This window comes from Zeus faber (assembly GCF_960531495.2).
Source record: "Zeus faber genome assembly, chromosome: 14".
NCBI classification, from domain to species: Eukaryota; Metazoa; Chordata; class Actinopteri; order Zeiformes; family Zeidae; genus Zeus; species Zeus faber.
Genome location: NC_137200.1, coordinates 30332691 through 30349440, shown reverse-complemented (window position 1 = coordinate 30349440; position 16750 = coordinate 30332691). Strand labels below are relative to the sequence as shown.

General features: G+C 43.5%; 1 protein-coding gene across 1 annotated transcript in view; it reads right to left on the bottom strand.

Moving 5' to 3' along the window:
- Nucleotides 1-12453, bottom strand: part of nlgn2b (neuroligin 2b) — a gene marked incomplete at both ends in the record, with an annotated part of 45746 nt that extends 33293 nt beyond the window's left edge. Inside the window, one exon of the mRNA XM_080014374.1 lies at nucleotides 11940-12453. Within this exon, the coding sequence (XP_079870500.1) occupies nucleotides 11940-12453 (514 nt within the window). The remainder of the gene's footprint in view (nucleotides 1-11939) is intronic.
- Nucleotides 12454-16750: the final 4297 nt, after the last annotated feature.

Sequence of the window (16750 nt, the reverse complement as noted above, 5' to 3'; positions counted from 1 at the left end):
GAGGTTGAGAAGAGGGGGGGGGGGGGAGAAGATTCAAAAAGGTTAAATCGGCACAAACAAAAACCTAAAACACAGAAAGAAAGAGCTGAAAACTGCAGATGTGTAAAGATGATGTTTCAGTGACGCTGTTCAACCCAAAATGATCTGAGAGACGAAGAATGAATCTTTGCACCGAAACTTGTTTTTTAACTGCAACACACACACACACACACACACACACACACACACACACACACACACACACACACACACACACACACACACACACACACACACACACACACACACACACACACACACACACACACGTCGGTGCCGCGTCCCCATCAGGGGGGTCAGCGCGGGGTCAGCGCGGGGTCGCTGCTCGGCCTTAATGGCGACCCCGCTTGAGCGTAGGATGCAGCTTATGGCTGTGTTTAGCGCGGCGGCCCCCTGCGGCACTGCCCTCCGTCAGCCTGCGTCTTGTGGATCCTGCTAATATCTGAGTATCAGTCTACAAGCCTGCTCTGATCATTTTACATAAGAAATACTCTGTAGTACTGGAAGGAAAAGTACCAATACCGATACCAATACCCGACACGAAACGCCAACGTGAAATGACCACATTGGCATTTCTACTTAAGTAATAGCATATAAGTACTTGCTCTTATATGTACCTCAAGTATTAAAAAAGCACTTGTCTTTTATACTTCTTAAAGTGGCTCTGTAACTTGTTTTGCAGATGAGCGCTCGTGCATATCCTCATTACAAATGACAAAAAACACAGGATAGGCTCCACTTTTGATATACAGGATATAAATATAAATCCAGATAAAATAATAAAAACTACAGTTACGTGACTGTGTTAGAGATGTAGTACAAAAAGGTACAGATATTTGCTTTGAAACGTAGTGGATTAAAAGTCTAAAGTCTCCGACACTGAATATACTTATTCAGTCAATATTAAGTCCAGAGTACTTAATAAAAGTACCTAAGTACAGTCACAAAGAACTTTGCGTTGTTACTTTCCACCACTGCTGTAGACACACAAACATGCACATCCTGTTTGCACTCTTTACAGCTGTGTTACTCGTCCAGCTCGTTGATTGTCATTTTGCCCCCCTCCTCGATGCCCTGGTGGTAGGATGATCACACTCTGCTACAAAGGCTGGAACTATTGAAAACCAACCACCCCTATGAAACAAAAGGGGACATGAAAGCTTGCAGTAGCCTGTGTGGAAAGGCGGGAGCAGCATAGATTTCCATCAATGCAATATGTTTTATCTTCCTCCAAATGAGAAGAGAATCAATGTTGAAATGATTTGCCGCGTCCCGTTCCAGTAAAAGCGGTTGTGGGTAAGTGGTAGATGGCCGTTGATGTTGGGCTGGGTCGCTGCTGTGGGGAAGACAGGTAGACGGACCGGTGATTGAGGGAGGGAGGGGATGAGGGGATGAGTATTAGTCCGCTGCTTAAGCAGCAATCCCCCACCATTTAGCAGCACTCTAAAACCACACCTCACTTCTTAATGGAGACTGCTCTGATTTCATACCTGCTCTAATGTGCATTAAAGCCTATAAACAACAGATGACTGCACTGGAATGGACCTCTTTGGAATGGAGCACACAACAGGCACAACATGCCTTGTATTGAAACGGATGCTCCAGTAAAACTTCCACAAATCTATAAATCTCACATGACGCTGGAGCTCTCTCGACTACTTCGCTTTGAAACAGAGGGTTTCTAGTCAAGCCAATGACACTGTATATACTAAAGCCTTTCACTGTCTACTTGGATGCAACACACATGTTTATACTACTTTTACCCAGAACTATATGAAAAGAACATGTAGCGCTTCCTTCCTAGTGTACAAATGAGCAGTGAACTGCAGCGTTGTCATGGTTAACCTGGCCTCGTCATCGCTGGTGTGTGGCAGAGAAATCCAGGATGGCATGAAGAAAAATGCGTAAACTAATTCAAAATACTCAGCAATATCCTTCAGAATAGATGGCACAACTAAGCAAAAATCCATCCAACCAGCTGGCCTCACGCCAAAGCCACAATTTGGCACGAGGCCAGCTGGTTGGAACAGCAGGAAGAGGAGAAACACACAGAAAACTTCTTGAGCAACAACAACTTCACCTATCTTGAATGAATGTATTGTCTTGTACTACCTGAACTGATTTTTTGAGAATTATTTGAGTATTACTTGGAGTAGCTCAAGACTAATCATTTGAGAACAATACTGTCATTGAAGAGAAATAATGATTTGAAGCCAATCGCTGAGGAGTGATAGCGACACTCCAGGCTCTGAACTGATGACCTCAAACACTCATTTGGTTGGTTTCAGCTTCGTGACATCACCTTCCACTTTATAAGTCCAAGCTTCGTCTTTCAGAACTCATCCCCCTCCAGCCACTTGCAAGTACGACATTTCAATAAAGAGCTTGAGCTTGAACTATAATCGTTCAAAGAAGACGTTTTGGCACCGCAGGAAGTGATGGTGTGTTTTCTGGGAAATCGGAAAACTCCAATTCCTATCTAACATGACTACGCAGGACCCTGTGTATTACTGCCTGCAGCTATATTCATTATTATTATTATTATTATTAGTAGTAGTAGTATTATTATAATTATTATTATAATAATAATAATAATAATAATTATTATTATTATTATTATTATTGTTATTGTTATTATTATAATTATTATTAATAATAATAATAATAATATCATCTCACATGTTCTAACGGTTTCGAAATACATCGAAAATCTGAAATTCACATTGGAGTGCTGCTTGCTGATAGTGCAACTATTTTATCCATTGGATATGTCAGGGTTAAGGCCTGGCCGTAGGCTGAACGGCCTGATGTAATGGGCTCTTGTTGGGTAAAAACCAACGTCTACACAGGCTCATTTAGCTTTGGACGCCCTAGTGCTGTTCCAACCTAATGCCGCTCTTCTCTCAGCGAACAACGTTTCCGCTCGGTTCAGCGAGCCTGAGCGCAAGCTGTCTGCTGTCCCTCTCCATTTCCTCAGCGCAGTAAATAGGACGAAGCTGCAGTATGTCATGTCCGCGGTGCCCTGTCTGCCTGACAAGGTGTCAGACACGGCTTCCGTCCGAGCCTGACGTCCAGGATGCAGCTTCCAGCCCTCCCGGTCCTCAGCCTCCAGCCCCGTCCCCGCCTCTGTGCTTCTGCCTACTGAAATATGGTTTTTAATAAAGAGGACGGTAAATGGCTGCTCCAGCAGCAATAAAATTGAAGGATCTGAGGCCCTTGGCTGACGAGTGCCTGGAGGAAATAGGAATGCGGTGATACAGAGCTCCTGCCTGGCGAGCCCGGACAAACAGGAGAATCTCTGAGCTACAGAGAGAGAGAGAGAGAGAGAGAGAGAGAGAGAGATAAAGAGAGCGAAAGAAAGCGAAGCAGTGGGGGGAGTGTAAAAAAATTCACTTTTTAATCTGACATTCGGTCTTTTTTATTTCGATTCCCTCTTAGAAGTTATTTGAATGGAATTTGCGCTGGGGAAGTGGTAGGCTGCACAGTGGCCTGCAAGGGAAGGACATTGAGCTGATTTGCATTCAGTGCAGTGACCCCTTCTACCGCCATCCGCATAAAGATGGAGGAGAGAGGGGAGAAGAGAAAGACGGCAGGAAGGTATACAGGGAGAAGCGAGCGGGAGGCTTGAATGGATGCGTAGGAGGGAGGAAAAAATGAGGCTGTGCCCTTTTTTGTTGAGGGATGATGTTGAGAACATGTTCTGCCAGGGTATTCATCCAGCTGAGGCATAGATAGCGTAGATAGAGGACATGCTTTAGGATAGAAAGGGGGGATAAGTAATGCACCGTTTAGTGTAAATGTGTCACATTCAAGGACAAATCTGGTCCACCACGCATTCTGATCCCACCCGCCAATGAGACCGGGTTGTTAATTGATTCCGGCCGACCGAATCACACAGACAACAAAGGCAGGGGACGCCGCTCCCTGTACGGCAACAGACACAGCCGTCACCTCCTCTGGTGCATTCTGACGGTGACAGAAACATGCAATCTCCCTCTTCCCATCTAAAGGCAGGTTGGACGGGGGGAGCCGATCCACGTCTGGGGGCCAACATTTCGCTGTTCAGAAAAACACTTTACGGGGACTTTGAGCCGCTTGAGGAGATCATCATCATCAGCGTGGACACCAACATTTGCGTTCAAAAGAAAAAGTCCTTGAGGTGAAACATGGCTGAGAATCTTAATGGGAGCAAAAACATTGCAATAAGTGATGCGGCGTCCACCTGCCACCATGACAGATCACTGAATAAATACAAATATTTTGAACTGGCACATTCACTTTTAATCCAACATTATCGACCGTTAGATACAAGCAATTTATAATTTGCCAAAGAGTGATTGACGGCGATCCACCAGTCCGTGCTCAGCAAACTGTCACCAGGCACCATTTCCTCAGACAAACCAAAAAGATCAGCGCTTGATGACTCACGATACCAGGAAAAGGCTTAAAAGGTGAATCTGCATCTGTAAGGGGGAGTGTTATTTGGTGGTTCTACAGTCATTCAGGGGGGCGGAACGTTCCATCATTTTGACCATAAAACGGTCAATTTGAATCTGATAAACGCCCCTGAGTGTCCACCCTGTCGTATGTTTAATTTTCGGAGCACTACTCACTGCATCAGTTTGTCTATTTTGTTGCACAACGGCCAAATCCCGTCCGTTGGGACATCCTGTCCGAGCAGTGACCCCTTCAAATAATCAACACTTCCTGACAAGAAGACAATCTAAAAAATGTTTAATCAGCATCACACTTTTGCATTTTTTCCTTCAGTTTTCCTGTCTAAACAACCCTTCAGTCATTCGTGTCATTGTTCGTCAACAGTCAAACTATTCTTTAATAGGTTCTGTTTGAATGGCACATGCCTATATGCTGCTCTTGGCTCAAGGTGGTCGCTGTCACTTGACAGCGTTTTTAAATCCTGTTATTCTCCAGGGTGAACACTTTTCTTTTTGGGGAGTTTTGAAAATGAACATTTCTGCAGTGTTCCTTATAATTCCCTTTTTTTCTTGTGTTATCTGGCTGACACTTTGCTTCCTAACGACTCCTTTTTCAGAGGTTTCTCGGCTAATACAGCCAACGTACATGTATCTGAAAAATTGAACAAATAGAGGAAAAGAGAGTGACAAAGAGAGGACGGCTGTTTGTTCCAAGCTGTGGTAAGAGTGTGGCGCACAAAGAGCTACTGCTATTACAATAATAAGTGTCTAATTTTGCTGCACAACAACCCTATTATTATTATTATTATTATGGTTATTATTATTATTATTATTATTATTATGGTTATTATTATGGTTATTATTATTATTATTATTATTATTATTATTATTATTATTATTATTATTCATTTTATTTATTATCATTTTACTGTATTTAAGTTGTGATGAACTGAGATGAACTGCATTTATTTCCATGTTGAATTTCGTAGTGACATAAACCAGTACAATGTACAGCATAGACAAGACTTTAAATATTATCATTACAACAACACTAATACTAACAAGTTTAATAAGTGTGTATATATATATAAAAGCAATTATTTTATATATATACTGTATATAAAATAATTGGATTTATATTGCATACACTTATTATACTTGTTAGTATTAGTGTTTTATAAAAAAAAATATATATATATATATATATTAAACTGTGAAACAATGAAATTAGCAATACTAAGTCAAACATGTGTGATTGTCTGTCTGGAAGATTCACAGCCAAAATATTTGCTTAAATCAAAAATAGAGCCACACAAGGGAATTATGTGAGAACAAATCCTTATCAGTGTACTTATGCACACAAGTATGCACATGTGACATGTTATTATTAAAGGCAAAAAGTGTTATTTTGTGCAGCCGCAGCAGGATAACTCACCAAGCGAAGGCGGTAGCACATGAGAATACAAGGTTGTAACGGGTTTGGAACAAGGAGCAGAGACACGGCAGATGCTGAGTGGCGTTTAACACAGGTTCTCATTTCATTTCAACAGGAAACAAGCAACAAATGTAGCTGTCAATGGGGACGGCTGGCTAACACCACTGGCTGAAAACAACAACGGAACAATACAGGGGTTAGGTAACAAGGAGGTAGGGTACACCGCCACACTGAGTGGTCAGACCGCACGCGTCAACAGCCAGGCCATTCCAAGACTCAGCAAAGTGAGGAATGAGCAAAGCCGGTCAATGCACAGGCAGGTGCCGCCAAATACAACTACTCATTTGACGAGAGGAAATGGAAACAGCAACTCCTCAGATGCACCGTGCACCGTGCCCAGAGTGTGTCAGAGTGGGCGGTGACTGAGCTACGCTATGTATAATGTGATAAAGACACAAAAACTGATTGAAGGAAAACGCTGGTAACTCCACAGAACAGACCAGGTGCCGCGCCCCATCCACCCAGACTCCAAACCTCTGAAGCTTTACGGCCATTGTAGCAGACGTCGTCAATGTCGTCCGATACCAGTTGAAACATTGGAGAACTGTGCGCTGCAGTTGAAGGTCCTCCGACACCGCCTCAGCTAACCATGGAAAGGCAGATGGGGTTCGGTTTTAATCCTCACTTTCTGCTCTGTTGTTTAGGTTACATCACCCAAGCTTTTTGAGAAAGGGTTCGTATCGAGGTTTTGGTCTCAGAAAACACCTTCAAACGCCAGAGTTTGCATTTGGTCAATCGACCAGAAAGTTGGTACTTCAACAAAAACAAGTAGAAATAACATTCATGCCAACGTGTGCCACTGGTGACAGAGTGGTTTAAGAGCAACAAACTTGAAGGACAATGAAAACTTACAGAAATATATTACAAATGATGTTCTACGCCCTTTGTTTTTGGAGCCCTAAATTCATGGCAGCTCGTGATGGAGTCCATCACAACTCCTGGTCATTCTTCTTAGACACCAAGACCTCGATGACCACGGAAACTTCCTCAGGCTCAGGGAGAGGTCAAATTCAGCTTGCCGACCTCTCCAAGCTGCCTCCACTGGCCCTGCCAAGTTTAAATCATTAGCTTTCTTCCCTTATACCAACGGGCGTGGCTCCTTAAAGCCAATGAAGTCCTTTCACACGTCTCTAGCACTTTTGTGCTGCATCTTTTGAGCATATTTCCCTGTAGCTTTTGCTTGAATTGCTTTTCTTTTTTTTATGCAGTTCTGCACCAATGTACCTTCCCCTACACCCAGGCATGCAAGCCTTCCTGTAAAAATGTTGGTTCTTTGCAATACAAGGTGTATTATTGGGGAAGCTGCAAATTGGATTATTGTCCTCACCAAAGTCAATGTGGGCTGTAATGCGAGGGGTGAGCCCTTCAATGGCCTAATGCTCTCAGGTAGAGGTCTAAATGGGAAGACTTAGTGCCCAAATTCTGTGGAAGGGGGCTACGCTGAGCTTGTTACTAGGTTCAGTTCGACCACATCTAATATACAATGGGAAGGAAGGACGTTGAAGCTGGATGTCACCTTTGTGTTGGCATGTTAGGTCTTTGTCAAGGAGGTCAGCCGTCGCAGTCTCACTGACATATCCTGTTTGGAGTTACAAGCTGTGAATCGACATGTTAAGTATAAGAGTATTTTAAAAATCCTCTCGATAAGCCCTCGTACACAGAAACCAAAATGCAGCCAGTGCCAAAAGCCTATGGAGAAAGAATAGCTAGAAATCAAGGGTAGCTCTACGGGAACTGTCTTGCAAACTCGGCTTGGAAGAATCACATCAGATACAATCTCCCATGCTATCATCATTGACTAATTGATTTTTAATCAGTGTTCGGAGTGCAGATCATTTGTAACAATAGGATGTTGAAATGTAAAATAATTGACATTGATGGGATGATCCAGTCAAAATTTCCACGTTCGTATTATTCAAAAAAATCATGGATATGAAAAATATAGTTGGCTTTATATGTAATAATATATTATCAATCCAATGTGATCTAATAATAATCCAATCTAAGCCTTTTGCACATGGAGATTGCGACAAGGCAGCGGATTATCTTGGCTATTACAGCGGCACTTCTGCCAGGTTTTCTTCGTTGCTGTAATGTTTTTTTTTTTTTTTTTTTTTTTACAGTGTATTTAAATTTCCTACTTTGACCGATTTACTAAACTGGGCTGTGTCCATAAAACCTGGAATTGAAGATGGTGTTTTAAGCCAAGCAGCCATTGGAGTAATTGGTTTGGTGAGTGTTTCCTGGATATTCTCTGGCAATGACCTCCTCCAATAAGTTCTTGTATTCATAATATGCTTAACCCTTGTTCTGCACTGAGCCTACATCAACACATCTTTGTCATGATGTTGTGTTTTATGAAGTTGTTTCAGGTGTGTCACAGGTTTTCTATTTGCAGACTTAACCTCGACGTGTGAAACTTTTTAACACTTCCTGAGAGCGTTGGGACGGAAAATGGACGCTTATCTCTGCGGTTGATGTGCCAGGGCTCCATGGCCTCGGAGCTGCACACCAGGCATCTGCCTCTGCAACAACCTACCTACATTTAAACCTCCCGCAGGTAAGACCTCCATTCTTTTAGCTCATCTTGTGTGAGAACTCCTTTTTTCCTTTTTCCTTTTGTAAAAAAAGCCAGAAATGATTTGCCTCCAACATGCTGGGTGGTACTGAAGGGAAGTCATTTCCAGGTTTATGTGGCATCGTTTAAAGTTTAGCGTCGTCGTCGTCGTCGTCGTCGTCGTCGTCGTCAGCATTTTGCTTCCTCATGCATTTTTGTTCCGTCATTAGTTCATTTTTTTTCTGTGTCAATTTCTTGGGTTTACTGTACATGGCACATTTTTCCATTCTACTTCAGTGTCTAGGTTCATGTACATTGTCAAATTCATCTCAGTTACATTTTACACATGTTTATATATTTTTTTGTTGTTACTTTGTAGGTTCATAGTTATTGTTTAGCATTAAGTTTCCTGTTTGTTGTCATATTTTGTTATTTACTGTTAATTGTTAGGTTTATTGTATATGATCACATTTTTCCATCTTCTAGATAACTTTGAGGTTTATTGTGTGTTGCTATTTATTTTTTATTATATTGCCTTATTATTGCATATTTTGATGTGAGCTGCTATGACACTGTAATCTATCTATCTATCTATCTATCTATCTATCTATCTATCTATCTATCTATCCGTCCGTCCGTCTGTCCATCTGTCTGTCTGTCTCTGTCTGTCTGTCTGTCTGTCTGTCTGTCTCTGTCTGTCTGTCCGTCTGTCCATCTGTCTGTCTGTCTCTGTCTGTCTGTCTGTCTGTCTGTCCGTCTGTCTGTCTGTACGTTTCCACAGTTTTGCTTCTGTTTGGTCATGACAAGGTTGCTCTCATGCCAGATGTGTTCTCTTGAACCAGACGCACCGTTCTGACTGCTTTTCTAGATCACGTCTTTCAGCGCTGACTTCACCGCAGATGGACACTTGTAGTAAACAGTTGGTACTTGGATGTGCTTCTGTCAGACGTCCAAAGCTTCCCCTTCCTCCCCTTGGTGCACTGGCTTCATGACGTACAGGTTGCCAGAGCACGCTGAGCCACACACAAGATGGGGAGGGAATGAGCTGCAATCGATCGCTTCCGTTTTCTTTTTCTTGATTGTCAATCGTTGGGTTGTTAATTGGCTGCCATCAGCTACAGGGGTCGCTATGGTAACGAAGCTGGTTCTGCTGCTCTTTGCCTCCTTCGTTCTGATTGGTGCTATGAGAGCCAGGAAGTGACTTATTCACCGCCAAATATCGACACTGAAGATTAAATGAAAAACCTGAACTAGTGAGTGCACATTTTGGATTTTAGTTTGATTTTGTTTTTCGGGCATGACTGTATTTTGGTGTTTTCAAATTGGTTCCAATTGATTTGATTGGCAATTGATTGACTCCTGCACAGTTTGGTGATACGCAAGTCCATTGAAGTCCAATACTTGAGTCCATGGTTGATATTCCAAATTGTACAAGAGGTTTCTTTCTTTTCACACATTTTTAATGCGCACATTAATTCCGATTTCCGCAAAAAACGTACAACTGGATGCATTAGTATTTTCCCTCTTTCTTTTTTTAGAGGGATCAGTAAGGCCTTTCACCGTTTCTCTATAGTACTGTACTTATCTTCTCCTTCCATTATTGCGATCATCTAGCTAATCGTAGCCAACTACTAATGACAATAAAGGCAATTATCCAATTTCATAACACACTGAACTGTTCCATTCTTTCAGTTCAATCATTTATTCAAGTCTATGCCTGAAATTCCATACGGGTTTCTAATGAGGATTTTATCGTGAGAAACTTCCAATTGTGTAAAACTCACACATGCACGCACACACACACACGTGCACTCGCACAAGCACACACACACACACACACACACATACACACACACACACACACATACACACACACATACACACACACATACACACACACACACACAGACACACACACACACGCACACACACACACACACACACACACACACACGCACACACGCACACACACACACACACACATACACACACACACACACACATACACACACACACACACACACACACAGACACACACACACAGACACACACACACAGACACACACACACAGACACACACACACAGACACACACACACACACACACATACACACATACACACAGACACACACACACACACACACACACACACAGACACACACACACAGACACACACACACACACAGACACACACACACAGACACACACACACAGACACACACACACACACAGACACACACACACAGACACACACACACACACAGACACACACACACACACACACACACAGACACATTCTCTCTCTCTCACACGCACACCAACACACACACACACACTAAATATTGTAGCAATAATGCCAGTGAGCCAATTGCAGATATTTTCAGTACAACATACTGTAACTTGAACATTCTGTTAATAAGTTACTGCTCTTCTTTTCGTGCATTTCTTGCACCAGCAGATTCTGAATTGGGGTTCATATGTCTCGGGGTATAAACCGATCAGCCACAACATTAAACCAGTGACAGGTGAAGTGAATAACATTGATCATCTGATTCCAGTGTCACCTGTCAAGGGCTGGGATGTGTGAGGCAGCAGGTGAACAGTCAGTTGTTGAAGTTGATGTGTTGAAGCAGGAAAAATGGGCGTGGTCAGGATCTGAGCCACTTTGACAAGGAGCACATTGTGATGCTGGACGACTGGGTCAGAGCATCTCCACAAGCACAGGTCTTGTGGCTGTTCCCGCTCTGCAGTGGTTACTACCAAAAGTGCTCCAAGGAAGGACAAGTCCACAGAGCGAGTAATGGGCGGCCAGGGGCTCATTGACGCATTGCCTCCCCTCCAACTTCCAGGACTTAAAGGATCTGCTGCTGCAGTGACTCCACCAGAGTCTGGTTGAGTCACTGCCTCCACCTCACAGCTGATTTGGTGGCACGAGGGGGAGCTGCACAGTATTAGTGGTGACTAGTGGTGCTTTTAGTGCTGTGGCTGATGGGTGTGTATCTAGGTTCATATGGCTCGGTTACACCACTAAAACTAATGATAAGTCTTAGATTCTGTTGTATAATCCTGCATTAGGTACAAACAGCAACAATGCTTTGTAGAGCTAATCATCTCGATTTCTATTTAAAGAAAAAATGATTTACTCAATCATAGCAATCCAACTTATTTGTTAAATAGAGACGTCTGCGCACAAGATGTTGCACAGCATTAAACAGCGCCACTTACTGTACCCTGAAAAGCAAAGACAGCAGGACAGTTATCAAGATTTGGGAAAATAAGGTTTTGGGACCTCATTTGATTCAAAGCTTGATTCTGACAAGTATTTTACAGCAACAACACTTAAAGTGACTTATTTCATTTCTGGGGAAATGTTTAGCAGATATTTCACTGTTAGGAGGCCTGAGTGACTCACCGTCTTCAGTGGGCACATAAACGTTGAGATACAGACAGTCCTCGCTCTGGTTCTGAACGTAGGTGGCGGCGGCGTCCAAGTTATCTGTGAACCACAGAGGCATCATGATCTCGGGCAGAACGCCGTGCACGTTCTGGGGACACACGGGCGCAAACTGTGTGGCGTTTCGAATTTCCTGCCAGGAGCCCGGGGCCTCGGGGGGCTGGAATCGACGCTCTCCGATGGGCGGGGTGGCGTACGGCACACCCAGGTACTGTTCTACGGGGCCCAGGATCTCATTGCTGAGCTCTTTCTTGATGCCGCGCAGCTTCCCGTAGCCGGTGGTCACTATGGGATGTTTGAGGTCAACCCGTTGACACGAGGAGAGGGTCAGGTGGAGCGCGAGTCCCAAGATCCAAGACATGCAGCGATCTGTGATCTGCTGGGCACCGCTATGCCGCCTTCCACGGCAGCCATGCTGGCCGGCCACACTCAAAGGAAAAAACATGTCCAAAATAAGGGTTCTTCCAGTCATACCACAGAGGCTTCAGTTGGGTGTAGAATGATACTCATTTAATGGGGGTTATAAACAATAAACTAAGGAGATGGGGGGAAGGGAGTTATCACCACAGGATCAAACTGGGTTTTCCTAGCAGGGCATTGTGAGGCATGGTGGTCACGGTCATCCTCAGGTAGATTCTGTTTTTTCATCCATCTTCCTCTTGGGAAATCCCGATTGCCCCTTAGCTGCAGCCGGAAAGCCAGTCAGCACCTAGAGGGCACAGACAATTTGCAGGTTAACGTCAATTTATATTAATGAGTGAAATTTTCTACCCCTGAACATGTTTTGTGGAAACTCCGAAACAACGACACAAGCCAAGCTGTGTCACCCCTGACGCCTTCTTAAAAGATAATAATAGATAACACATACTGCTGCAGATGAAGTCAAGTCAAGAGCTTATCAAACCATAACAGGTCCAAAAGTAATTTCCAAATTTTTTGTCATACTGTACCTCTAATAAAAGTATTCTATATGAATGTATTATCCTCACTAAAATACTCACTACTTAAATTCATTGACATTTTTGTGTATGAAATGGAATAAGATGTCGTAAAGCTTGCGCCATGGCCTATTTCCAAAGATTTCACAATTGTTTCTAACCCCTTGAGACATTATTTTCATCCGTTTAGCAAAAATAATTCAAGAAAAACTGATATTGTACAAAGCCAAGTGAATCAGTTAAGGCTTTAACACCCCCCCATAAAGAAAACTGCTGCATGACATCATCTGACAAACTGTTTTACAGTCCAGTACAATGCCTGCGCGCTATGTTTGCAAGAAGATTGGAGGCCCAGAAAACAAATTTCTCTACCAATTTATGTAAAGGAAACCCAAATTATTAATTATAATTATAATAATTATAATAATTATAGAGTTGACACGACAGGACGACAGCTTTATATTTCGGTAAGGATGGTAAGGACGGTAAGGATGTTTAGGACGGTAAGGACGGTAAGGATGGCAAGAATAAGAATGGTAAGGACGGTTAGGACGGGTAGGATGGTTAGGACGTTAAGGACGGCAAGGACGGCAAGGACGGTTAGGACGGTAAGCAGGGTTAGGACGGTTAGGACGGTAAGCAGGGTTAGGACGGTTAGGACGGTAAGGAGGGTTAGGACGGTAAGGAGGGTTAGGACGGTAAGCAGGGTTAGGACGGTTAGGACGGTAAGCAGGGTTAGGACGGTTAGGACGGTAAGGAGGGTTAGGACGGTAAGGAGGGTTAGGACGGTTAGGATAGTAGGACGGTTAGGACGGTAAGGAGGGTTAGGACGGTTACGATAGTACGGACGGTTATGATAGTAAGGACGTTAGGATGGTAAGGACAGTAAGGATGGCGTTTTGAGCCTCCATTTAACATGCCTTTTTAGGAATAACACTTCTTTCTGTATCTCATCATATGTATCTACTCTCCATGTTATCAGACCAAGACAGTTTGTTATCGATATCCAGCTCAATCGGAAATGATCTTTCGCGAGCTTCACCAACTAAGCCGGTCCTATTACATTTACATTATCACCCATGACTACAACCTTGGACTTGTTCACATTCAGTTATCCCCTGTCTCCTTCTTAAAAATATCTTGCAATATTTCATGATGCTCTCTGGCAGGTAACGCTAGACCTACGGCAGCACTCCACATAAACTTTAACTAGTTTAAGAATCCGGCAAACAAGCATGCTCAAAGGTGAAGAAGCTCTTGGCTGAACTTCAGTAACGGCAGTTTGCATACAAACGCTTCATTGCATTCTTAAGAAAAAACATTGTAAGTGTAACCATCACTGTAATAGTTTAAAGGTTTACATGGACATGACATGAATGCTCTGAAATTCAATCGACTTTATCTCCCAGAAAAAAGAGAGACCGATAGCATCCCGGATCATAGGTGTTAACAAGAAAATCCCCAGTGCGGTATCTCCGCCACTAGCACCACCTTTAATCCCCCCACACGGCGTCTGCGTTGGCCTTCCCCCCACAAATCAGTGCCATTGCCTCTTGCCACCCAGTCGAACGGGTGCAATCTCACTCTGGCTTTAGGAGACGAAACCGTTTAGGTGTGATAAAAAGGCTTTACCACTACCTTGGTTGCCAAAACCCCACGATATCTGCGCTTCACCCCCCTCCAGCCAGGCCACACAATGGATGGGGATAACATATAAGTAGAGAGAGGGCACGCCATGTGTGAGCATGTTCAGAACCAGCCATCTGAGAGGTTTTGTGATTCACAGGAGAAAATAAACAGCGAACAAGTCGTCCGGAAAGACCTCCATCAGTACAGTCCTTTGACTGACTCCAAGCTGAGGCATCTCGCACCCACTAACGTTCATAGGAGGTGGCAAAACGTAGATGCACACATTGAATTCCTGGCCAATGAGTTATTGTGCATGTAGTCAAGCTGAAAATATATCCTAAAGGCTTAATGTGCATTACACCCAGAGAGCGTTTTCTCAAAAGATTAAGTAGTAATAAAATAAGGTTGACGTATTTGGTTTTGGGCTGCTAGTGGCGGTGGATCCAATTCTAGAGGCTTTTTAAAGGTTTTTTTTACCAAAGGTAGATGATCCGCAGTGAATAAAATCCAACGTTGATTGCTTTCATTGAAGGTTGTCCTTTATTATTGAAGCCCTTCATGCCCTGGACACACGACAGGACCTTCAAAGTGGTCAGATCTCTGTACTGTTCACACTGCACAACTTTCTGCCTTGTGATGGGGGATCGTGCCGTCTTGTGGTTTTCACTCTACATGACTGGACGGTGACAGGGCGTGGCACGTCAGCAGATCTTTGACCAGGAGGAATCCCAGCCCAGGCCGTGGGGTCACAGCTACGCTTTGTCACCAAAACACACGTTAGACGTGAATGACACCGTACCACGCGCGGGACAGGATTATTTGTTTTTTATGATGTTCTTCATCACTGTAAAAAAAAAATGAATAAAGGAGAATTTAAATAGGAAATACATTAAAAACCTAGAGAAGAAAAGTAAAACAGGTATGTTGTGTGTTTCTGGCTCTGCTCTCTGCACTCCATCTCCCCGTCTGCTCTCATCAGCTGGAACTCGTTGCATTAGTCCCAACTCGATCCCGACACGACCATATATTTAACATGATCTCCAAAAACCCGTTGGCGAGCGGAACATCAGCCCAGCATCACGTAGTCTGAGCTGAGCATGAGCCGTCTTCTGAATTCTGTTTATTAATTATCCATATTAACAGTGGAACAAAACAGAACAGGACAGAACATAAAACCAGTGCCATAATAAGAAATATTCCATCTCACATCTAACACATACAGTACATACACAGCACCCCTCCCTCCCACACAGAGATGGGTCCTCCACATCACACCCTCCCCAAAAAGTAATGATACAGAGATAGAAAAAAAGAAAAACGGAAAATAAAACAGTTAGTAAGTTAAATAGATTCCATGAAAGTCATCCATGGGTCCCAAGCCTTATGGAACCTCACGGGGCAGAGGTTATTTTCTCCAAACAAGCAGATTAATTTAACTCATTAATCCACTGAGTAATAATGGGGGGATCCTGGTGAATCCGCTCAGATGTGACGCGAGATTTGGCAGCTGCAACAGCGAGGCCAACAAAACGCTCCATGCTTTGGGAGAAGATTCAGATCGGATCTTCTACAATCTCCGTCCCACAGCATCCAACTAGTACGAGCATCCCGGTCTCTGGTTTGCAGCGGGGACGGGGAGGCGACGAACAGCTTTCAAAACACTTCAGTGTCTCAGGCGTAAGACGCGTTCTGTGTCATTTGTAATCACAGAGCTTATACCGGCCATTAATGACAACTCTCTGTCACTGCTCATTCATCTCGCTCCAGGGTTCATCTGGGATCTGGATCTCGAGATCCTTCCCGTTTCTCATGTAGTGCCACTGTGTTTGCTTTGGAATATTCAGGTAGTAAATCATAGCTTTGTGATGTATGTTTGCTCAGATTGTCTTTGAGCGATAAAGATGCCGACGGGGACTCCTCGTCTCGTACACTCCCTCCTTGGACTGTATGACATGTCCTACCTGTAAACATCTGAAGAAGTGTGGCTGGAATTTGATAACCATCTCTCAATTCCCCAATGACATCAATGTGTCCCCTCGGTACAGATCATCCGTCTCTTTTTATGCCCTTCTGCGACCGCACCCAACAGGAATGCTCTCTTAAGGTGGCAGAGTGCTATTGAGCGTGATGGGTGTCTTGGGGAAGAGGGAGATTGGTTGTCTCACATATTTATGAACATCCTCCCAAGTCTTCACTCACAAC